Source organism: Eulemur rufifrons, chromosome 30 (genome assembly GCF_041146395.1).
Source record: "Eulemur rufifrons isolate Redbay chromosome 30, OSU_ERuf_1, whole genome shotgun sequence".
Classification (NCBI taxonomy): Eukaryota; Metazoa; Chordata; class Mammalia; order Primates; family Lemuridae; genus Eulemur; species Eulemur rufifrons.
Genome location: NC_091012.1, coordinates 104,667,150 through 104,693,115, shown reverse-complemented (window position 1 = coordinate 104,693,115; position 25,966 = coordinate 104,667,150). Strand labels below are relative to the sequence as shown.

Genomic DNA, 25,966 nt, shown 5'->3' with positions numbered 1-25,966 from the left:
AGTTAATTTTTTTGCACCGGGGATTGTTTCCCTCTGAATTCTAGCCTACTGCCTCTTAGGCTTCTTGCTGCCTCCTCTTTCCCAAATAAAAGCATCCTACAAATTTTGGGGCTATTTCTAAGCCCACTACTTAGTAGACGCTTCAGTCCTAGTAATCATTTCCCAGGCAGTCAGCTCATACGGTAGCCCTCAAAAGTTGAGTACTTTTTGCAGTAATATCATCATCAGTTGCTAAATACTTCCTTTCCTCAGATTAATTTAAAAACAACAGTATAATACTATTTGCCTTTGGTTTTAAACATTTCAGTAACTTCTTTATGGAGATTTCCAGAGAAGGAACTGTAATTCTTTCCTCCATGTTAAAATGTTCATGGATGTATTGTCAAAGCTTCAGTCTAGAAGAAACACAGGTAGCATCAAAGTCAGGAATCCTGATATGAGGTTGCCGTCACGCTGCCTTTGTTGCCAGAGCCTCCACTCAAATTGCTTTTTTGTGTTTTCTGTCCCACTTAACACCATTTCCCGTAATCCTTGGAGGTCCGATTTTGATTCCTTCATGATCGTTTTTCTAGCCTGTTCTCCCCTGACTTGCTATTCCTACAGCCAGCTAGACTTGCGCTGCTGTGTACTGAGATGCGGCCTCTGTGGGAGGAATCCCCGGCACCTGCCTCACCTTGTTCAGATACTGCAGGTGAATGAATTAAGAGACCATTAAAGCATGCTGTTTTTTTTTGTTTAACTCTGAAACACTATGTGAAAAATTGGAAATAGGTCTGCATTTGTCTTAATTTATAGATACTTTGCCTCGCCATCTGCATCTTGGGTTAAATTTTAAGCATTACGATAACTTCAGACCCCAATAAAATAGAAGCGTTAATTTCAATCCAGTCAATGCCCTACCTCAAACACTGGGGCTTGCAGCCATCCTCACCCCACAGGGAGCCTACCCCATCGCTTCGGGGTCTAGGGGGAAAGTCAGGAGTTATTATCCTCCAGAGGAAACACGAGGTGGGTGCCCCAGCTCGAGACCTTCTGGTCTCCCATTCCCAGGTCTCGCTCCAGCACTTCCTCGGAGCTACTCTTCGTTCTCCGACCGCCCTCGAGACTTGTGGAAGCCGTGTGGGAGCCTGAGGAGCCATTCGCAGTCACTGTGCTATCTCCGTAGGTCAAGGTGAGGTCGCCCTCGGTCAGGATGAAATCAGAGTCTTCTTCTCGAAGTGGCTCTTGGTTCTGGAAAGCACAACCAACAACAACAACAAAAATGGGAGACTGATATCCTCCAGGGCTGGAGCCAACCCAACCCCAATTCCTCGCCTGAAAACTGAGGATTATAGAACTTGCCTGCCTTGAGCCTCTAGTATAGCAACTGGATATAAACTGTAGAGTGCTATTCCATCCAAGGCACTGTTGCTGGGACCAGGATTTAGAACACTGGAATCCCCACCTGAATGATAAACCACCAAAGGGCAGTGACCTCCTTTTCCATGTCTTCTCTTTTCTGAGTAGGCCTTCTGGGTGGGCCTCTTGCCCTACACAAACCATCCCAAACCCACCTTGTTTACATTTGAACTACTCTTTGTCCTAGTCAGCGACTGAGGGGAAGAGGCAAACCATAATTAGGATTTCCTCCCTGTTTCCTCTCTGCTGTCCCCACAGGAAAACCCTGAGGACAAGCCCTCCCCTCTACATCCTCAGGTGGCTGAAACAAATAACAGAGAGGGAGAGTACATTTTATTGAGCATGTATTATGTCACATAAGCTCTCATTTGATCCTCACTCCTCCCCTGTGAAGGCGTGAACGCTCTTATCACAGCAGAAAACCTGAGCTAAGAGAGCCTATGAAACATGCCTGAAGTCGTCCAGCTGATAGGAAGTAGAGTTAGAATTTATGCCGCCTCCACACTGGCTTTACCCACATAAAGCATGTGAAAAATTGCCCTGTCAGGAAAAGGACTGGAATGGCACGTCATGCTAAGCAGTAGTTGTACTACACAAGGCAGGCCTTGGCAAAATTGTAGCCCTTGGAACTACCAGATGGTGGGGAGAGTGCCGGGAGACAGCGCGCGGTCAGACAGAACCTTTCACTCTCCGATAGGTTTAACAAGCAAAACAAGGGGAGGGCCATGATCCAGCTTTCTCGCTGCACTGAGGCCTGTCAAACACCGAGGACGGCCTTGAATAGCCAACACACAGTGTCAAACGCTCTGGGCAAACTGCTCTTTTCTCTCCTGTTTCCCGTTGCCCTTCAAAGCTCATCTGAAGTCCTGCATCCTCTACACCACAGGGCCTCTAGGACATGGAACCAGCCTCCCTGATCCCCACACCCTGCTCAGTCACGCTGCCCCAGGCTGTGGGCAGATTCCCCCAGGTCAGTGCCTGGACCCCCCAGCTAGATGATAAAGCAGCAAAGGGCAGTGACCTCCTTCTCCGCCTCCTGGCACCTTCCTCAATGATGCTTACCTCACAGTAGGTGCTAAATGAATGTCTGGTAAATGCTTCAAGCTAGGAAACATTCATGGGTTGAGTATCCATCCCTCGCTTCTCCTCTCCCAGCCTGTTTCTGTGCACTTGCTGGCGACAAGCACATGCTCGTTTTCTGCATTGTTTCTCAGTGATGTCGACTTCACACACAGTCCACAGTGTGACTCCACTTAACCAATATTCTGGCATTTTTAACAGGCAAGCATGCAACTCCTCTCGCTTGCTGCCTCAAACCCCCGCTGGAACGAAGCAGGGTGCAAATGCACAATCAAATAAAATTCCTGTACCCAGGCAGACATTTAGAGCGGTGTTCCAAATCTCCCTCCGAAGTCTCAAATTTCCTCCTCTTCATTGGTGTTTACAAGGTCCTGAAGCTCAATGTGCTCTACGATTAGTTTTCTTAACAACAAATATACCATGTGCCTCATCTGAGGGTCCAACTTCCAGGGAGTCCTCCTTCCCTGTCTTAACACGTTCCGGTTCTCCTGTTCATACATGTGCTAAACCATGTTTTTGTTCAATCTCTGTCAAAAGATTTCTGCCAGGGCTCTTAGCTCCCAATTTTCAGGGAGATGGTTTTGGCATGTATTTTGCCATTTGAAGGTTTGGAGCCACAGAGGGACAGAGACAAACATGAGACAACTGCATGTGAGGGTAATTCTGCAAATGGAGGAAATCCCCCCACAGCACCACAGAGGAGACCCCAGCATGAATGCTGGGGTGGCCTGCTCTGACTCCTTGCAGAGGATTGTCTGCAGCTGGCTGAGACCCCGGGCAGCACCCCAGCCCAGAGCAGCAGCAGCAGCAGTATTGAGGGTGATTCTTGCTAGAAGCCCAAGTCACCCCATCTGAGGTTGGCTGTGGGGCATCCACAGGCCAAACATGATCCCTGAAAGAAAACCTTGAGTAGTCTCTTGAATTGGTGAGGGAAATACTTTGAACTTACCTGACTGTGAGTTTATTGACTTTATGCTGAGTTCAAACTAGTCTAGATATTCCTAATCTATGAGTAAGGGGAAAAATTAGTAAGCTTCAGGTTAGGTGAAGTTTTAATAAGGTTTTAATAGTGGGGTAGTTGTTTTACTATTACATAGACACGAAAAGTGACCCCTGTTAGAACCTAATTGAGATGGAAGGGTTTACAAATTGTTCAGAAGAGACCAGAGCTAGGAGACAACGTATAAATCCAGCAAAACTTAAAATCAGAAGGTATAATCACACTTGGAGCTTCGTTAGTGGGAGAAGCCGAACTGCCATGTCGGCACTCTTTGTCTCTGATGACAAAACCCACCCAAATGGCCCCTACGGCCAGTGCAGACAGAGGGCCGCAGCAAGCGAACCGTGCAGCAGTTAGCACTAGCCGGCTTTTCTGAAGTAAGCTAGTAGCAGGTTTGAGAAATCATAAAACTAACTTTATGATCTATTGGTTTGTATCCTTCTGACCTAAAAGGTAACTAGCATTCTTCTGTAGGCTGACGGTACATTAAAAACTTACCATAGCATTAAAAATCACTTTACAAACTGGGAACCTTTCTAGGGAAATGGTGTCCTCACCATCCTACCCATTTCTTTTTGTAATTTAAAACCAGTTTGTCACAGGTGGCACAGGAATTTCATTTTGATCTGGGGAGGAACTGGGGACAATGGAAGGCTCAACTATCTTTAAGAGAAGGAGGAGACATGAACGCTGCTGTCTGTCACAAGTGGTGAAGATTCAAACAAAAGGTTATGGCAGAACTGCATTTTTACCAGGCAGAACCTGCTCTCCCAAAGGAGTAAATCCAGTAGCCGGGCTGGGTTTACAGGTGTAAAGTTCTGTCGCTGCCCACCAGGCCTTTTCAATAGTCGCCTTCCTCTGAAGGAGCTGGGGAGGGGCCCAAGGGCCTTGGGATGACAGACACATGGCACCTACTCTCTGCGAGGCTCTCCCACTGCACAGCAGTAGCAGGTGTAGGACTCATGGCGACTTGGCAGCTGTCATGCCTGTTCTTGAAGGCAGAGCACACTGTATCCTCTGATCCTGGGCGCTCTGATGTGGCTGCCCTTCCCCCTGCCCCAGCGCCCCCACCTCGCTATGGTGTCCACGTCTCTTTCCCCTCTGTGCCACCTGAGTGCGTGCCATCCCTGTTAGAACTTACTTGTTTAGGGCCCTTCTCTCTCAGATCTGGGCTTTGCGCTCTGTTTTGTCATCACTGATCAAGTAAACTGCAGGTCATTTGCTAAGTATTTGAAGACCTGCATTAGGCTCCCAGCTCTGCCAATTACTGACTGTGGACAACTCACATCATCACTGAGCTACACTTTCCTCCTCTGTAACATCATAGGACCTGCTTATTCACGGCATGGCCAACAGAACAAAATTAGCCTTTGTGAGCTATAAAGCTGTATGAAAATTTAAGGAGTTCTTTTCTCCCTGGGTATAATGATTGTGTTAATGACAAGCTGATGAGGATGGCTGAGGAGAGATGGGGAAGAAGGCAGGCCTTTAACCTCCCCTCCACTCCCTCCATGTGGTAGCTGCTTGCTCTCCCCAGCTCTCCACCCTGCCACCCACATGAGAAGCTCAAGGGCCAGCCCTGAATCTAAGCCATCCACCAGTGGGAGTGTTATTTTCATACTGTGCTGAGTCTATTTCTAGAACCTGAAAATGGAAAGAAAGGTCTAACCACATCAATGTAAATAAACCACTTACAAAAGGAATCCTTACATTTGTGAAAGGCTTTGTAGTTTACAGTGCATCTTTACAGACCTAATCGTTTAACTCTCACAGCCAGCCTGTACTACTGGACCCATTTTACAGATTAGAGAACTGAGGTGCAGAGCACTTCTATGGCCTATCAGGGCTTGGATTCCAATTTAGTTGTTCTGACTCCAAATGTAGTGTTCTTTCTACTCCAGCACAGCTGCCAATGTTGGGGAATCCCATAATCCTGGTAAAAGGTTTCTCTGGTACTGTGCAAAACATATAAACATATGTAAGCTGGCCATTTCTAGTCATCTTATTAAAGAAGCAAAATCTGTGGATTTGCAGGCAGGCGTGTGATGGTTTCTTTTCCCTAGGTAAGGGAGCATAGTGAGCAGGACTACTGCCCTGGCCTGCTGTACTTACGTCGTACACCTGGGGACTAGTCAGACACCGAGCCAGCAAGCCACACCAGGTGGGAAGAGTGGTGGTTAGTGGGGGGCCACTGTGTGTGAGGATAGGCTTCAAGTAACTGTAAAATGGGAATTAAGGAAAAATGGCTGCGAAAGAAAACACACACACACCCCAAAATGTGTTTAAAAATCCCACAGTAAATCATCCAACATTCTTCCCACAAAAAGCTTCTTTTTCCCCTTTTGCCAGTGTGATATAGGAAATACTTGTACCCTGCAACAGTTTGAATCAAAGAGTAAGCTAGCCCTATTAGCCTTAAATGGTAACTGTTAACTCTCAGGTTGGTGATTCCTAACATTCAGTTAAAAAACATATTTGATTAATTAGAACCCCCTTCTCCCTTCTTCGTCACATCGAATGAGAGTTTTGCTTTCAATCAGCATTTCGGCTTCTGAGACGCAAACAGCCCAGGCCTCAGAAATAGGAAATAGTGTACCTGGAATGGGGGGTTGTGGCCCCTGAGTCCCCTCTGCTTTCGTTCTCTGCAAGTATTCTTATAAACCACTCTACCCAGAGGGCACGTGGAGGAAATGCTGGAGCTGGACAGGACCTTAGAAGTGGGCTGAGGCTACTACAAAGGCAGAAACTGAGACTTGGCAAGGTGAAATGATTTCAGTAAGGTTACTCGTACCGTAATCTCCCAACTTCCCATACAGCACTATTCTTCACTCTACCCACGGCTTCTCTCCCAGATTCTAGCACAAGGCTTCTCAACTTCAACGCTATTGACATTTGGGGCCTGACCATTCTTTGCTGTGGGAAATTGCTCTGTGCTTGGTGGGACGCTGAGCAACATCCCTGGACTCTACCTACTACAGATGCTCTTCAACTTACAATGGGGCTACATCCTAATAAACCCATTGAAAGTTGAAAATATCACAGGTTGAAAATGCACTTAATACACCTAACCTATTGAACATCATAGCTTAGCCTAGCCTAGCTTAACTGTGCTCAGAACACTTACATTAGCCTATAGCTGGGCAAAATCACCTAACACAAAGCCTGTTTTATAATAAAGTACTCCATAGCTGATGTAATTTATCAGATGCTGTACTGAAAGTGAAAACCAGAATGGCTGTATGGGTACTTGAAGTATGGTTTCTACCAAACACGTATCATTTTCGCACCATCATAAAATTGAAAAGCCATAAGTTGAACCATCATAAATTGGGGACTGCCTGTTGATGTCAGTAGCACCCTGACCCCCCTCCTAAAGTTGTGACAACCAAAAATGTCTCCAAAAAATTGCCAAATGTTTCCTGGAAAGCAAATTTGCCCTCGGTTGAGACCACTGCTCTAGATGAAGTAGAGACTGGAAAGCTCAGGGTTTCTCTCTCAGTGAATATCAGAACTGCGGAACCCACAGCCCCTTGCGGGAAACACCAGGAAGCACCGGTCACATTATGATAGAACCTGGACCATTTCTGAGACGCACAGCCTAAGCAACGTGGACAAGGTGGAGTCTCAGATGGCCACCTTGACTACAGGGATGGCCAAGACACTTTAAAGGAAGGTGAGGAGATGCCACAGCTGTGTGTACCTAAGAGGACAACTGTTAGGAGCACCATCACTTCTCGTGTTCATTCAGAGAAGCACCAGAGAAACGCAGCTCTCTCTAGAGGAGTTGGGAGGGAGATACTGGGGAATGCTTCTAGTTTGGAATTACTCAACCACAGAGGATGTGAGAGTTCAGCTGGAGCGCTTTACACACAGAGCCAGCTCCCCTTTTACTGCTCTCCTTGAATGACATTGCTGGGGAGAGGTGCAGGACAGGCGCTCTTCCAATTTGGGAATAGCACCTATAGGCCTGTCAGTTTTCTTGTGTCTTTGTTTCAGAAGGTAACAGAGGCTCAGATCTGTGGAAATGACAAATAAGCAAAGGTCAAGGGGAACCCAGAGGCCGCCTTTCAGTTCCTGCCTCAGGCCTCCCAAAGACGAGCTCTCTCTCTTCTACTAATCCAGAAGGCCCTCTAACAACTTCTTCAAAAAAGAAAAAAAAAAAATATATATATATATATATATACACACACACATATAAGCTTCTAAATATTCAAATTGTTGGAAGGGCACAAAATGAAACATCAAGTCTCTCTTTTCTACCCTAGTTGTTCTGGTAATTATCATTATAACTTTATAACATTTTTTCCTCCTACTTCCTGACTTCTAAACTTTAGTTAGAGGCTTTAAACTCTCTCCTATGAAGGATGGTTAAGTTTAATTCATTTACACTCTTGTCTCTGCTTTCCAATTTTTTTCTTTTCCAATTTTATTATAATTTTATAATATAGATATGTAACATTTGCTTTCTACTTTATAACTAATAAGTAAGCTTTATCTACAGATTGAGTCTAAGTGTTAAAAACCAATCAACAGCATTTGTAATAACGTCATTGTATGAAGATTCACTGTAGAACCAAGCAGAGTGGTTAGAGCAATATAAAAAGAAATATAATACACTGTTATTTAAACTTTGTCAGAAGAAAACCCTTAAGTGTCTTGCTAAATAAAGGATCTTCTTTTAATTTTTAAAAAATTTGTTCACTTCTTCTGGGTTATAACAATCATTGTTTCTTTGATGTTGTTGCCTTTGTTGGACTTTTGTTTTATTTGATCCTAATGTTATTTTTCTTCCTTTTTATAGGGTCTGCTTGTCACTAAACTTTCTGAACTCTTCTTGCATGTCTGAAAGCTACCCTCCTTTATTCTCTCATTTTTGATTGGCAGTTTAGGTGTAGAACTCTAGGTTCGGACTTTTTATTTCATCCCTAGAACTTTGAAGATATTGCTCAACTGTATTCTAACATCCAATTTTATCCATAAGAAGTCTGATTTTTGTCCTTTGAAGGCTGCCTATTTTTCTTTTTGGAAGCCTCAAAGATTCCATCTTTTTCTCTGGTAGTTATGGAATGTCCCCAGAATGTGTCCATTCATCCTACTCACATTTGGGGGGCCTTTGTACTCTGGAAACAAGTGTCTTTCTTAGCTAAGGGAATTTTTCTTCCATTATTTCTTTGGTACTTCTTTTTCTCCATAGGCTCCATACTCTCCTTTCAGATCCTATTAAATGATTTGGACCACCTAGGTCTCACCTCCACATCTTGAAAGTCTCCTCCTCTTACATGTCTCTGACTTCTTGCTCTAATTCTTGGATTTTTTTCTCAAGTTTACCTTCCAGATGAACAATTTGGTATTCATCATGTTCAAATTATTAAACTATTCATTATATTTTTTATTAGTTTCAGAAACTTCATATTTTTAATTTCTAAGAATTTCTTCTTATTTACTTCTTTTTCTAATAATCTACTCTTGCAACTGGAAAAACCTCTCAATGCTCTACAGATTTTATTAGAAAAATAAAAAATTAAATATTTGGAATTGTTCAATTACGTTGGCACCCCTATCCTCATGTCTTTATTTAGTTTCTCTGTTCATCAGGCAGGCTGGGGACTTCTACCATGGCCAAAGTCACGGGGGGTGGGGGGGTGGGTTACTCTGAGAAGAAAAATCTTTGGTTCCCTCAAGATCTGTTTCTCTACAAGCCTTCCCCAGGCAGTGTCTCTACTTTCTTTAAAGATGTATGGCCTGAAGAGAAAATTAACAGTTACCAGTTGATCTGTTGACACAGGAAGTACCTGTTGCAGGTACTCCTGACAATATTCTTTCACAAATCGCCTGGAAAAACTGGCTTATGACTCACTTTTGTCTTTGGTTACAGTTTTCTCTGCTATAATTCCCTCTACCATTGGTCTTCTAAGTAGATAAAAACATAACTTTTTGCAATTTCAATGAAGCCTGGGGAGAAAAGGGAGGTATATGTGTGTGCTGAGTCTCTCATCTTACACTAGAAGCCCATCTATTCCGTGTTAAGGCTTGTTCAGGGAAGGAGGTCCCACACTCCCTCCTGCCAGCCTGTGGGAGTCATTCATGTCCAGCTGAACTCTCTTCTGATGCAGCCAAAGCCCACATTTTCTTGTTAGATCATCTGTGGAGCTATAGAATGAATCATGGTGACCTTCCTCATTTAATTCTTCAGACTCTTTATGCCTGTTTATGTTCTTTCTTAGTTTCTCTTCTCCAAACTAAAAAGTGGAAATCCCAAAGTCACTAAAATTTAGATTCAGATGGGACTTTAGTGATAACTCCTGTTTGTCTTCAAAGAATCAATTTTTTATCACTTTAGCATGTTGTCACTCTCCTGTGGATACTTTTCAGTTTGCTCTATATACTTTCTGAGCCAAGTGAGCAACATGCATTCTGGATTACAACATAGACAACATTCATGTGGCTTAAAAAAAAATCCCTGGGGGTTCTATTTCAGTTAATAGCAAACATGGTAATTTGAACCAAACTTTTCCACTGAGAACTAGAAATCTGGTCAAAATAAAACACGACAAAACCATCTGTTTGATGGCTTCAGAAAGCTGCCAAGGCAGTGACGAGGGCCAGAATCTGGGAGAAGGATAGCCAAGAGGTGAGCCTCACACTTGGTGAGCCACAGTTTCCCTAACGGCACCTGAGAAGCTGAGCAGAGCATCTGGCAGATTTACAAAGACAGAGCCTGACAAAAATCGGAGTTTGGGGCCCACAAAGGAAGAAAATATAAATATCCCAGGCTTTAAGTGGGGACCCAGAAAAAAAGGCAAAGAAAAAACAGACTAATACCCACAGAAACTGATGCCTGGCTTCACATCACCTTTATTCCTGGTTGGATTAAGGTGATCTGGAATTGCTAATACCCTTAGCCCAGCCACTGACCAGATGTGAGCTTAAACCATTCTCTGAAGGACGATAACCTCATCCAGAGCATTGAAAATTATCTCTAGATTTTTTTAATTGCCCGTGTCTGTCACTCAGTAGAAAAAATGCACAGAAGATATGCAATAAAGCTTCTAGAAGGTAACACAGGAACTGAGCACTTATGATTTGTGTACTTTTCTGTATATCTGTTATACTTCAATAAAAATATTTCTGGCCAGGCACAGTAGCTCACACCTGCAATCCCAGCACTTCGGAAGGCCAAGACAGGAGGATCATTTGAGGTCAGGAGTTTTAGACCAGCCTGAGGAATACAGTGAGACCCTCTCTCTACAAAAAAATAAAAATAAATAGCTGTGCATGGTGGCGTACAACTGTAGTCCTAGCTATTTGGGAGGCTGAGGCAGGAGGATTGCTTTGCTTGAGCCCAGGAGTTCAAGGCAGCAGTGAGCTACGATCACACTATTGCACTCTAGCCTGGGTGACAGAGCAAGACCTTGTCTCTTAAAAAAAAATTCTTAAACATTTTCCAAGTCCCCAAAGATCATATGTAATAAGCCACCTGCCTGTTTGATCACTATGTCAATTTAAGAAACCATGAAGGTTTAACTTGTTGGTTTTTAATTTTTATCTGGGACCAAGTGAATCTACTAACACAGGGTCTGCCCTGCGTGTGGCCCAGTTATACCACTATCAAATCACAAAAGATCAGACTTGGCTGAGTTCAGCCAATAGGAATTATCCTCCTCATGTGGGTTAACAGCTAAAGCTCCCTTTCCCTTCCTGACCACAGCATGATGACCACAGCATGATTCACTGTGTAATTTTAGCCTAATTTACCTACAAAGGCATAGTTCCCCTGGACATAAAGCTTTCAAGAGCCACATGAGTGTACCAGGCTGTGGATTGGCTACTCTAAGGATATACAAACATTCCTCTTGGCCAGAGAGATGCTCACCAGGACTACCTGTGGTTGAATGATCAGAGCACGTGTCCCACGAGAGGACTGACTACAGCTGTCCCAAGTACACATCTTTCCTTACTCATCAGAAGTCATTCACCAAAAATTCAACAGGAGGATTTCATCATCAATGTTTCACCAGCACAGGGGATGCCGCTTAAAAGGATACTTGTGGTCAAAGCTGTACCACAGCCTGAATATCCACGCGCTCTCCTGCTTTGTACGGTTTCCTGTGGCAGAATCTGGGCCATCCTAGGAACAAACAAGAGGACATATGCTTAGTTGCACAAAAAAGAATCTCAAAGAAGGGAGGGAAAGCTTCTTTTTTCACTATAATTTTTATAGATCTAGACCTCATAGTCAAACATCCCATATCACCATAGTTTCAAAGATATATTGGGAGGTAATACTTGGGCAGAAATTGAATAAACCCAAAAAGCAGAAAGAGCAATCCTCAAAGTAAAAAGACTTGTTTATGTCTGTGGGTGCATAAACTCAATGTAGTACAAAATTTCTTTTGGCATTTTTATTGTAATTTTCCTCAAAGTGCCTTTAAGCAGATTAATTACCCTAAAATAGTCTAGATCCTAATGGGCCAAAATTGATTTATAGAGAATATTTTTAAAAGCATCTGTGAAACCAACTTTCCAGACCACCCCCGCCCCCCCCCACCACCATCCCAAGCAGGCCTGGGGAAACCACACTTCGTTGAGTTTCTTGACAAACTAGCCAAGGCTTCTCTGTGGTCCTCATCCTGGCACCTAACATTGTGCTCCAGGTGTCGAGGTAACTTGTTTCCCTACCAGCTTTAGGAAGGTGGGGTCAGTGGGCAGGGGAAACAGACCCCCGACTAGCAATTCTGTTATTTTATCTACCCTCAAGTAGCAAGTTCCTTGCTGCTCTTCATGCCCTTCCAACTCAAATATCTTTGTCACTGAATTTTCAAAATAACCTGCCAAATCAAATATTCACTTGAGGTCTAGGAAATCTAGACATTATAAATATCATAAACAGCACAATTAATATAAAAATCAGATTGCAGCAATTTGAGGGCACTAGTGGGGCTCTGAAAATAGAGATGGCTTGTGGAGCACAGCCATTTTTCTCATCATCCTCTTTAATATCACAGAGAGAGGCAACTCTGCAAGTGAGGGACAATCGACAGTCACTGAATAAAACTTGAACCAAAATTACAAGCAGTTCTATATCACAGTGAGTGTCAATTCTACCTGTAATAGCAACACCAAAGATTGATCAGAGATCTTTGAGAAGCCAAGCAAATAGACAAGTAGAAGGAAGGAAATTACCAAGTACTATTTACATTCCTAAAGTTCCCAACAGCAAAGACTATTTTTAAAAATTGAGTCCCCATGGTATTTAAGGAATGCTTAGTGACGGATATGGAAATGGCTTAGTTTAACAGGCACTTCCGTGGATGAGGAAATATAAATAAGGAGAGACTCCAGAGACCAATTTTGTTTTACATTTTTATAAATCATGTGGAAGAAAGAGGGCACAGAAATGTCACGACTTGCAGATAACAATTGTTCCTTTGGGTAACCAATCGCCAACCCAATGAAAACTCTAAGAAGATTTCAAAATGCCACATGACTAAGAAGAAAAGTGGTAGATGACCCATCTGATAGGCAAATATTTTTATGGAAAAATCAAATGGTTCTTTACAAAGTGACAGGCTCTAGACTCTCAGTTCTAAGTAGTACCTGTAAAATTTTACTAAAGAATAAACTAGCAAGATAATAAACATTATCAGGAAGGATATTATAAACCATCAGGCACAAAGCAAATCCCCCAAAGTCAGTTTCTTCCACTCCTTCCCTTAAATCAACAAGGAAAACAACAAACCCTACTCTGTCATTTCTTAACCTCTGCAAAACCACAAGCATTTATCATCACCTGGAATATTTAAGTTCTTGCCATCTCAACTCAAGGAAGCTACAAGAGACTTATATAAGCCCCAAAAGGGACAATTAAAATGAGTTAAGCAAGGGAGGGGCTTCTATTTGACCAAACTAACAAAAGGTCTTCTCAGGCTACAGAAAGATATGCCTTTAATCCACAAATAAGATAAAGTGACCTCAGATTGCACAGCAAATCCCAACTAAGAGACAACCCTTAAAGGCTGAGGGATAAGTTCGGAACAAATCAAAGGTGTAACCTTGCAAAAAGGGCATTAAACAACTCCTTATTCTGAGATGGTGCCAGAAGCATGATTAGGTATGGGAAGAACTTAGATAAATCCACATAGGGTGGCTTTGGAGTAATCAGGGTGGTTCTGTGGAATAGAACTAATTTTTTAAGCTGACCCAGAAGATAACCAACAATTGCTTTACCACATGATCTGAGCTGCTATCACAGAGAAGCCAGGAGAGCCCTTTCTGTGGGCTCCAAACAGCACAAGGCTGAGCAGGGGTCACTGTGGGGGAAGGCAGGGCCTCTTTCCTGGCTGCAATTGGAGACTCTTGGATTTCCATTCCTGTGCTGCCCACAGAAAAAGCGGAGACTTTCTCTCTTACCACACCCATCCTCAAAACCTGCATTCCCACCAGAAGGGTTCATACCTCATGTCTCTAGCTCAGGCTACTTCTAGAGCCTGGGATACCCTTTCTTCCTCTCATCTCCTCCCTACCACACCTACCTGGCTGACCTCTATTCATCTTTCAAGGCCATGCACAAGCTTGGCTTCTCTGCAAAATGTTTCAAAAGCAACAGAGCACTCCAGGAGGTGGAGGTGTGGACATTACAGGCTCTCTCAACAGACTAGCTGGGTCCTGACTGCCATTGCCTGGCTGTGTGACTGTGAGAAAGTTACCTAACCTTTCTGTGCTTCAGTGTCCTCACTGTAAAATGGAGATATAAACAATTTCCTACCTCATGGGGGCATTATGAGGCTGTGATATTATGATACGACAAGAAATATATCATACATTGGTCTTCACTCCAGTTCCTGGCATAAAACTCGTAAAACCCATGGAATTTCCTGAGTGGTTAGGATGAGAGGAGCATCTTTTTTATTCATAATAAGCTCCTTTCAATCATACCTGAGTTAATGCTAATTAGGTGACTTTTGGAGGATGGGGATGGGGGCTGGTTGCCACAGGAACCAACCATGTGATTAGAGGGTTGGAACTTTCATCCCCACCCCTGATTTCCAGGAGAGGACAGGGACTAGGGATTGAGTAAATTATCAGTGAGATGGCCAATGATTTAATCAATCATGCCTACATAACAGGACCTCCATAAAACCCTAAAGGATGGGGTTCAGAGAGCTTCCAAGATGGCCCCATGCACTCTGATCCCCATCCCCTGCCCTATGCATCTCTTCCATTTGGCTGTTCCTAAGTTGTATTCTTTATAATAAATTGGTAATAGTAAGTAAAGTGCTTTTCCTGGATTCTGTGAGTCATTCTAGCAAATTACTGCACCTGAGGAGGGGGTCATGGGAACCCCTGATATATAGCCAGTCAGTCAGAAGTACAGGACACAACCTGGGACTTCCGACTAGTGTGTGAAGGGAGGGCAGTCTTGTGGGACTGAGCCTTAACCTGTGTGGTCTGAGCTAACTCTGGGCAGTTAGTGTCACAATTGAGTTAAACTGTAGGATACCCAGTTGGTAACCAGAGAATTGGAGAATTGATTGGTGTGAGAAAAACAAAAAACCCACATATTTGTTGTTAGAAGTGTTGTACGTGTAGAGAATAAAAGAGGCTTTTATTTTAGAGGCATAAATGACTTTTACACTTAAAGAACTTAGAATGGTAATGACTCTCACTATTATATTATTAGCCATGTGACTTTTTGTGCCAATTAAATATTTGTGAAATATTTAACATAGTATCTAGCATATAGTTAGAGCTCATATTATTAATTCAGTTCATTTGCAAAGACTGGATATGTAATTTCAAACATACATTTGTTGGAGGGAAAACTAGTTATTAACATCATTTGGCTATCTTGTGTGGCTCTTTACACAGGGGATTTTTAATCTTTTTACTGACATTATTAGTAGAGAAGCTCCCTCAAGAAAATAAACACCAGCAACCCTGCTTGTTACCATTTTTGAGCATGTAAGAACTAGTGTCTGTTTCTTCTGCATTCTGCATTCATTAAGCATTTACTATGTGCCAGGGACCATGCTGGGTGCTAGAAACACAAAGATGAGCAAGACTCAGCACCTGCCCCTTGAGGAGCACCCTTTCCAGAGGGGAAGAATGGCAAATGGTCCAATTTTTGGAATAATTTTTGGATGGATAACGTTATCTGTGCAGAATTATATTTCATTCCATTATTATATAATGTTAAAAGATTTTTTCCAAAGTTAAGTTCATTATAATAATGAGAAGAGTTTACTTTTTTTTTCAGGGATGGAGCACGTGGCAGGCAGAATATTGGCCTCTCAAAGATTTCTACATCCTAATCCCCAGAGCTTGTGAGCATGTTACATGACCTGGCAAAGGGGGCTTTGTAGATGGACTTAAGGTTATCCACGTAGCCCAGTATAATCATATGGGCCCTTAAAAGTGGACAAGGAGGGCAAAAGAGTCAGAAGGTTACAGTAGAAGAAGACAGGAGAGATTCGAAGCTTGACAAGAACTTGCCCCACTGTTGCTGGCTTTAAAGATGAAAGGGGGCTTCTAGGAGCTGAGCATGACGCCTGGCCAACAGCCAGCAAGGACATGGACCCTAAGTCCTACAACCACATGGAACTGAATTCTACCAACAACCTGAATGACCCTAGAAGTAGCTTCTCTCCAAGAGCCCAGCCCTGCCAACACCTTGCTTTTGGCCTTGAGAGACTTAAAGCAGAGAAACCAGCTGAGCCACCAGTCTTGTGATCTACTGAACTATAAGATAATAAAATTGTGTTGTTTCGAGCCACTACGTTGTTGGTAATTTGTTATAGCAGCCACAGAAAATTAATACAGAGAAGAGTAAATAAATGATATAACTTGATTTGGGTCTTTATCATGTCATTGGGATGATGGGCCCAAGATTTCTCAGTGGGAGGTAATCACAGGGTTTAAAAGCAGGGAATCAAATCTCTGACAGTGATACATGGACGGTTTTATTCCTTGGTTAACACTCTCCCCAGAGCTCCACATTGCCTGGCCCAGGGCTTCTCAAATTGTAAAGTGCACACAAATCCCCTGGGGATACTGTCAAAATGCAGATTCCGCTTCAGTGGGGCTGGGTGAGGAGTCTGCATTTCCAACAAGTTTTCTGGTGAGGTCCACGGAGCACTTGGAGCAGCAAGGACAGGCCTCTGCTCCCTGGGGGAAGAGCAGACAATCTCGCTTCTGCCATTCTCCACCCTCACCCTTCATCACAGTGTCATCAAACCCTTTAGGACAGGAATTCATCTGTCTTGTTGCAGATGTATTCCCAGGGCCTGAAGGAATGTCTAAAATAAAACAGGTGCTCAATAAATATTTGTCAAATGAATGAATACATTCATATTGACTCTGTGCTTCTATAAAATAAAAGAAAGAATAGCAGAAAGGGAAATCAAGGGGCCAAGGGAGGCAATTGGAAGAACAAAAAAACTTAGGGACCTAGGGGGTGGGGAGATATCAGAGAGCAGCAGTTTGAGGGAAGGCATCTCAGCAACTGTTTAAAGTTAAAGATTTAGGTGACTGAGTATCAGATTTCAGCCTGGAGGAAAACTGGAGGAGAACTCAGGAATCCAACTTGCTCAGAAAGTTGTAAGTCAATGCAACCATGAACAGTTGATTTTCTATAGTTTTCACTACACACACACACACACACACACACACGCACACAGGCATAGTGTAGTTTCCTTTCTTCCACATTTCATTAATATCCTGCTTATGACCTTGTCCTGCTGATATGATAAAGCTGGGATAAATTCAGATTCATGCTCTTAGCTGCTCCCATCAATGAGTTCCCTTCTGTAAACTTGGGGAAGGAAGTAAATGATGTGTCTGCATGTCCGGCCAACAGAAATCTCAGCTGTCTAGTCTGGCATGAAAAGTTCCCCCTTTAATGGGGTGGGAGGCCACCCCTGGGATTGGGCAGCTTGTCTCCAGCTGGGGTTGTTTTTGTTTTTGTTTCAAAGTCACCAAGACCTCCAGAGAAACAAAGCAACTGAGTTTTTTTTTTTTTTTTGTCTTGTTTTGTTCTAATGAGTCAAACTTGCCAGGGACACAAAGCTGAAGTCTGCCCACAATATTCTTATGCTTCTCTCACATAAGGCCAAAGTTCTAGCCAACAGTTCCTTTCCTTCTCCCACAAGAGCTAATATTCTGTAGCTCCCAAACCATGACTCTGTTTATAACCTGTTTCTGGAACCAGCGAGGAAAATCATGCTCATTATAAGAAATGCTTTCCCATCAAATATCAGTTTTTTGTTTGTTTGTAGTTTTTAGGAAGATTATTTAGAAAATGAAGTAAAGAGAATTGCCCTTTTTTTTCTAGTGGGGAACAAACATCTGGACTTTCCCTACCTCTGACTTCAGTTTCATGACAACACTGAGCATGTGATCTGGATCTATTTCAGGGGAAACCGAAAGAACCCAGGGTTTCACCCAAAAACAAGAAGGCCATTTATTTCCCTGTTTTCCTGTTTTTTGTGACCACTGAATGCTCCCAGCCCTGCTGTTAGTGGTTCAATGGAATGAGAAGGTCAGGTCGGGAGGATTTGGAGAAATAAGGGTCTTTCTGCACAAGGGAATGAGTCATTTCTAAGAGGGTGTCCTGGGAAACCAAGCTTGAAGTTTGTCTACAGTCTGATAGCAATCTTGAAAGTTTTTCAAAAGGTCAGTGGAACTGACTTTAAGGGTCCCTCTGCATGTCTATGTGTGAGGCTTGGAAGGGAGGAGGTGAGGGGAAGCTGTGACACAGCTCCTGGCTACGGATGGCAAATGGGGTACGATTAGGGGTGCTGCATGAGTTGCTGCCAGCCCGTTCACCACACCACATGCACAGTGCTCCTGGCCCAGAGAGCCCTCTGGGAGCTGACAGGAACACAACACTGGGTTTACCCACATAGGGGGGTTCCTGAGGCTCACTCCACATGGAGGGGGAGCTATTTTAGCTGTCACTACATGGACTAAATGCGAGAACCCTTAGCACTCAGGCCCCACTGCTTTCTTGAACATTTTCACATAAAAGTGACAGCAGGTTTGCTACTGAGTCTAAGTACAAGCCGTGTCTCCAGTGTGCAGGTCTGAAGAGATGCACAGTAAGTTCTGCTACATGCCAACCAAACCATTTCATTTATTTCCTTTTACAGATGTGTGGATACAGAGGTGAGAGCCAAGGGGAAACAGCAAAAGGGTGGGAAATATTTTGCCTGGTCTGGAACTGTCAAGATGAAATCTCTCCAAATCCTGGCTATCCAGCTGTTATTAGCCTGTTTTCTTACAAAATTAATCTAGACTGGCCATAGTTCTGTGGAGATGCTTTGGAATAGGGCGGCCGTATCCTACCAGAGACATTATTTTCCTTTCAGTGAAATACAAACATCTGTCATGTTTTTCCCCTAGGTTTTCTCAGGATGAGTTTCAAGACTTCCCAAACTGTTATACTCTAAATTAGCTTCAAGGTGTACAGTTCCTGAAACCCTGTTTTCTAAAGTCCTTAATCAAGGTTAGCGTCAATTAGCAAATTTTCAAAATGTTCCCAATTGGCACAGTGGTCAACTCTAATATAATCTCAGCGGTCTTCTGGAGCTCCATTAAAGTGGGCACCAGATCCAACTCTTCCCCAAATGTCCCAAAATATCAGAGGTCATGGCTTTGTGTCTCTTAAGCTGGAACCTAGAATGGACATCAATGCCATAAATGCCTTATTAGGCTATGGCCACCCTCAAAGAGAAAGAAACCTGGAAAGGGTAGAGTAGCACCTCCTGGGCCCTACACAGCACCACATGTTGTAAGACTTGTTAAATCTGATGTAGTAGATGGAATCATTTAGAAGATCCTATGGAATCTCAAGTCTGCAGACTGGATTTAGTATTAAGTGCAATGATGAGTGTGATTCAAAGCTGACTGGAAGAAAAAGAACAGGGTTTCGTGAACAATGCATGCACGTGGTCAATGAAGCGACCTGCTGTGTGCTGCCTCTCTCACTCCCCCCTTGCCCTTCAAATGCCTACGCAGCTCCCCCCATGTGTCAGCACTGTGCTCAGCACTGGATATTCAATGCTGAACAAAACAGTCCTAGACTCCCAAGGCCAAATAATAATATTTTGATAACACATTTCTGTCCCTGATATAACTCTCCTTTCTCTACCTTGCCTGCCCAGGACATGCCTGTCTTGGGAAGGAGCAAAACCTGGAGCCAAAATCATCCCAACAGTTACACAACGGGGGATGATATGGCAGCTTAAAACATATCTGCAAATTTGTTGACACTCTTCCCATCTAGAGGTTATGGTTTCTATCTACCAGCCCATTGAATCTGGGCTGGTCCTAGGAATGCGTTCCTAACCAATAGAAAGCCACAGGAGTGATGCTGGAAAACTTACAATATTAGGTCAGAAAAGGTAATGTAGCTTCTACTTTGCTTGCTGGGACACTTGCTTTTAGAACCCTGAGCCATCATGTAAGAAATCTGACTGGCCTGTGGCCACCATGCTGGCAGGTGGCTTGAGCCCCATGGAGAAGCCATGTGTAGGGATTTCAGTCTCAGGTCCTCATCCTTGAGTCCCCCCAGCCCAGATGCCAGACATGTTAGTAAATGAGCCTTTGGATGATTCCAGCCCCGAGCTTTGAGTTAACCCCAGCCTCCCAGTTTTCCCACCTGAGGCCCTGGACCTTGCAGAGCAAAGGCAAGCCGTCCCTACTATGCCCTTTCCAAATTTCTGACCTAGAGGATCCCAGGCCCTGGAGGAACGGGAGTGCCTGCAGTCACCAGCTTCTCTCCTCTCTTCCTCCGATTCCCTGGACTGGAGAGTCAAATCATATTCCTCTCTTTCTCCTTCCCAGGCCCTACTGATAGACTCAGAACCAATATATCCATTCTTGGATGGTGGGAAGTCACTCCTTCTGGCCAGCCCATCCCCTACATAAGGTTGTTTAAGAACATAGACTCTGGAATCAAATCCTGCCTCCATCACTTTCTAATTCTCTAACTATAGGTGATTCACTGAAACTCCCAAACTTCAGCTTCTAATCTGTAAAATGGGGAGAACAGTACACACCTCATAAAGTTGTTTTCAAGATCACAATGAGGGAATCAGGTAAAGTGGCTGGCCTGTGTCAAATGCTCAATACATTTCAGCTTTTTAAATCATGTCTTCCCCGAAAAGAAGCGTCTCTTGTGACTTACCCCTTGTAAGACTTGAAAGCTGTCGTTGTTGGGTGGTGGGTCTTGATCTGGGTCAACACCAACTCTAAAAGTCACCAGAGAGAAAGACAAGGAGAAAAACAGAAAGTATTAGCTTGGCCCATGGCAGCCATGCTGGCTGAAAGCAGTCCGAGGCTGACCATCTTCCCAAAGCAGAAGGAGTGGTTGGTTAGCTAAAAGGAAAGGAAGGTGGTCATGCAGAAGTCATGAGAAAGAGGTCGTATACCACTTCCGGTCCCAGAGGGCTGGAAGGGCGATGAACCTGGTGCACTTATGCCCTAAGCAAGGCCTCTGGAACATGGCACATGCTGGCAACTGTCCATCTGCCCTCCTGCATCAGGTGGTCCAGTTATCAAAACGTGGGTCCCACTGCATGGGACCCTTTCTCACTGCGGTTTCCCTCACTTCCACCCTGACCTGCTTTCATTTCCCTAATATTTTGTTATAAAATTTTTTTTCATATACTCAAGGAAGTGTTCAATTTATAGTGAATCTCTGTATACACACCATCACTAGATTCTATCCATTAACATTTTACTGTATTTTCTTTATCACCTATCTATCCATTTCTCCATCACCCATCTTATCTTTTAGCTGCATTCAAATAAAGTTGCAGACATCAGTACACTTCCCCTAAATACTTCAGCTTGCATACTGATGAAGAGTCCTCTCCTTGACCAAACTTGAGTCATGCTCCTCTGAATCCTCTTCCCAACTAGGCCCTGGCTTTTGGGCTTCCATGTCCATCTTTACATTGCCCAATTTTAGCAAGAATCTTGCTAAGTTGGTTTGGCCATAACTGCCCCACCCCCAAATATCTGATCTCCCTCAATATCTGATCAGGTTCCTCATCCCCTATCATCCCCCACATGATGTCTGATCCCTCTTGGCCTGTTTTCAGTAAGAATCCTGTTAGGTCAGTTTAGCCAGAATCCCTCTTACTCCTGATGCTTCTTCTCAGTCATTTTCCATCCACTGACCCCTATCTGTCTCCCCTACTGCAAGACCCCATCACAGTGGTCCCTATACCAATCATGATGGTCCTGAATGATGTCTGCCTTATTGTTTTTAACAAGCATCAGAATAATGTTTTCTTTCACAATATCATTAACTGGAGTCCTAACCTGCTTTTAATCCTGGTGCCCCCACACTCTCTTGCATCAAAGATGACCTGAGAACTCATACATTTGAGGGTAACAAGTGAAGACAGAAAAAAAGCAAAATGGCAAAATTTACTTATAATAAATTCCATAAAAGCACTAGGGCCGTTGTCTCGGCTCAGTAACATGCCAACTGGTGTTCTATGCATCTGTTCATTTTTCATCCCTGCACTTTCCTCATTCCGACGCAGAGAACCGTGACATGAATGATGTGGACAGCATGGGGCAATGCAGGTGAGAACAAAGATGCCAGGAAAATCCTACATCTCTCCCTTCATTCCCTCCAGTGTCACAATGAATGGACAGGTCATAAAAGGTAAACTGAGAATAGAGCTGTCAGCAGATTAGGTTTGATTTGAGCTTGAAGAGAGGTGCCGAGTGGGCTCTAACAGGGGGGTTCTTTGCAGTCCAGTACCAGGGCGTTGGCTCCAATGAGCACACAGCCAATGGACACACAAAGCCTCGTGCGCACGCACTTACTTTTCCTCTGCTCCCTCACTCCTTTTTCCTTATCTGTGATGCTCAAGATCTTTCCTGACAAAAGAGACTAATGGAAAAGAGGGATAAAAGACAACACAGATGTGCCCACCCTCTAAAAGTGAACCTCCACCTGTCTAATTTCAGGCTTGCTGCGTACTAACCCAAGGTGCATGCCCCTGGAAAGGGGAGACAGAGTAGGAAAGGAACAGCTACCGCATATTGTGCTGAAGGCAAAGTTTAAACCACAAGATGAATTCATGTATTCAGTAAATGTTTATTGAGTGCCTACTATGTTGGGCACTGTTCTGAGCACTTAGTTAAAACCTTCTGTGTGCCTGGCTCCAGATCTCCTCCCTGTGGGCCTGGGGTTTGATGGGATCTTTGTATTACATTAGATGGACTTTGCTATGTGTCTAGAGGCACTTCCAGGAAGGGATTTCTGTGGGCTGGAGGCTACCCTCACAGCTGGACATTATCTGGAGACCTCTGAGCAACAAATCTCACAGAGATCTTTGGACATGAAAACTATCAACTTCAGGAACTCAAGAGATGCCCACAGAAGTCACCCCAGAGCCTCAGTGCATGTCATGTGTTTAATGAATAAAAGCGGTAGAGAAGAGGTCGCATATGGAATTCCTAGCTGTTGATCTTCAGCCCTCATCTGTTTTCAGGGTCTCTTAATGTATATTACATAGAGATAAATCCTCTATCTGGTGGTTTTGTCAGCATTTATAAGGTCACAGCAAAGACTCCAATATCAGGCCTTGTTCAATGGATTCTATAGCAGCATAAAGCTACTTCATGCGAGACTAATTCCCTTAAGATGAGTTCCTGGGTGCAGTCTAATGAGGGCAGAGTGCTGGTGACTGCAGCATCTCTCAGACAGGCTACCAGAATGCCAGGTGCCACGGCTGCCCTCCGCCTAACTCCAGAGAGGCTGTGGAGGCGCATGGATGCAGCATGGCCAAGAATGTGGCAGTTCCAATCTGTCACTAATGATCTCTCCTTTCTGCACTGTGAATTTGGAAAGCAGTGTATTGGCTTTTGTGAGTGGCTTCCATGTCAGCAAAGATAAAACAAATTGACTTTATGAGCCCCCATGAAATATGAAGCCTATGAATGGTTTAGATGTGCCCTGTACTACAATGAAGAAAATTAAGTCAAATACGGTAAAAGCTGCCAAATGAAATTTAGCTCCCTCTATTCTTTTAACTAATCTCTATTAGGAGAAAAAAATCTGCTTAACAAGAATTAAAATAGATTATGTTTAACAAGAACTGCTTATAAAAACTAGGCTTTGACTATCTTCATTGAAGTCCTAGAAACATCAGTGGAACTCATCCATTCGTCCTGGTCCCATGTGGCCAGGCCAGAATTCAAAACAACAAAACCCAAAATGTTGGAATAACTTGACAAACTCATGAGATGAGGGCAATTCTAATCTCATCACAAATGTGTGAAGTTTGCCACTTTGTTCTGGGGGAATTAAGGCAATTCTAGATCTGTACAATGGAACTTTCTGCGATGATGGAAATGTTCTATATCTGTGCTGTCCAATATGGTAACCACCAGCCACCCACATGTGGCTATCGAGCACTTGAAATGGGGCTAGTATGACTGAGGAACTGCGTTTTACATTTTAGTTTTAATTAATTTAAAACTTAATTTTAATAGCACATATGGCTAGTGGCTACCGCACAGTGCAGATTCTAGAAAGTACTAATTCCAGGCATGTCTCTCTAGCATTGCTTTTTTTCCTCTACTAATAAAGTGACAACTGTTTGCTAACTTTTTTTCCTTCTCAATGGTAACACCCAAGATTCCTGCTGGGATCCTGCAGAGACACAACTCCAAGTCCCATAAATATTAAGTAAAACTGTGTTTGAACTGATTATTTAGACATGGGAGATTCCTCAGTTCAGTATATAAAACAAATTTTAAAACCCTCTTAAAGCTCTTCTTTATAGATGAGTCATCTTCTAAATGTGAAAGGAATGACAAAGTTAGAAAATCTCCATTTTCTACCCCCAGTATAATAATTGTTTCAAGCTGGGATCATCAGTGGATGATTTTACCACTGGGTGAGAAGGATGTTGGGAATCTGGCCATTCACATGATGTCAAAGGATCATTCTACAGGTAACTTTTTGATTATGAAAACAAGAACCTTTATAGTGGAGAAACCCGGGGTCACTTCCTTAACCAAGTGATCAAATGTAACATCACTAATAAAGGAGCAGCCTGACAACATATACACCTGATGTGATGCCACAAGAAATATCTAACATCACTTTTACAGCATTTTTGGCAAAAATGATTATCTATTTCTAGTCATGAGGAAAAATCAGAAAAATCCAGATTATGGGACGTTCTGCAAGACAACTATCTTGAACATTTAAAAAAAACCTTAATGTCATAAGAGACCAAATAAGGGGGGAGGTGTTCTAGATTAAAAGACACTAAAAAGATATAACAACCAAAGTAAACTTTGATTGGATCCTGGATGCAGAATGTGTGTGTGTGTGTGTGTGTGTGTGTGTGTGTGTGTATAAAATTTATGCTATTTTTTTCAGGTATTGTGATCATGTAGGAGACTAGATTCCTAGGAGATGCATGCTGCAGTATTTAGGGGTGGAAAGTCATGATGTCTGCAATGCACTTTGAACTATTTTCAAATGGTTAAAATAGAGGGCAAAAATGATCCCAAAAATTGATAGAATGTTAACAATTGGTGAATCGAGGTTAGTACTTGGGTATTCATTGTTCTATTCTTTGATTTTTTTGCATATTTAAAAATTTTCACAATTAAAAGAGAAGAATACTTAATTATACCCTTGGTAAAAATGTTTCAAAAACACAACAGTTTATTTTCCTATCTCTCTAATTTAGTCTAATCTACTAATATCGATAATTCAGGATCTCATATTATTTCAGGATCTGAAAACCACAAGTTGTAAAGATTCATGGACATAGGGTGTTATAATAGGTAAATATAGGTAACAGGTAAATAGGTAGATACAGATTCTAGCAATTATGTGGTTTTATTCCAGATAAATCCTGGAATGTTTTGTTGAGATTCTCCTTCTCTTCTCAAAAGTGAAGGGCAAGGAGAAAAATGCTAGTTAACTGAGACAATATATATATATATATATATATATATATATATATATATAGTTAATCAAACTCCAGTCAATGCAGCCAACTTCAGATCTTGCTGTATACATGCCCTGGAAATCTAGTTCTGAGGACAATCCTAACCAATGCCCCTTTTCCTTGCTTTTTATCACCATTCTGCCATGGAAGTTCCAACCTTCACTGCAGCCACTTGCTATCAACCACCTGTCTGAGATGCAGTTCAAACTCTGGACAGCACAGAGCCTAAAAGGACCTCCTGGGCTCTCCCACAGACAGAGGAATGTGGGAAGGCCCCTTTGGGTCTCTTGGAGGCCCTTGCTACTGGTATAAGTGCTGAATAAGAGATTTCCAAGAAAGGAAGCAAAGACCTAAGCTTGCTACTGCTTTTTAAATGCCAAAAACCAAACAAACAAAACAGACCAGGGGCCGTGAGACACAAATGATGTTCTTCTCCAATTTCTTTGCCCATTCAAGGCTATTTACTTTAGGGCAATTTAATAATTACTTTTCT

At 43.0% G+C, this 25,966-nt stretch overlaps 1 protein-coding gene across 2 annotated transcripts in view; it reads right to left on the bottom strand.

Moving 5' to 3' along the window:
- Positions 1-847: 847 nt before the first annotated feature.
- The window catches only part of SLC9A7 (solute carrier family 9 member A7), a 160,638-nt gene continuing 135,519 nt past the window's right edge, over positions 848-25,966 (bottom strand). Inside the window, exons 14-17 of one of the 2 annotated variants that reach the window (XM_069463140.1) lie at positions 20,664-20,727; positions 11,524-11,606; positions 5,591-5,696; positions 848-1,230 (exon numbers count right to left, since the gene is read on the bottom strand). In XM_069463140.1, coding sequence (XP_069319241.1) covers positions 976-1,230; positions 5,591-5,696; positions 11,524-11,606; positions 20,664-20,727 — 508 coding nt within the window. In that variant the 3' untranslated portion in view covers positions 848-975. The remainder of the gene's footprint in view (positions 1,231-5,590; positions 5,697-11,523; positions 11,607-20,663; positions 20,728-25,966) is intronic. The other variant, XM_069463141.1, reaches the window with a different exon arrangement.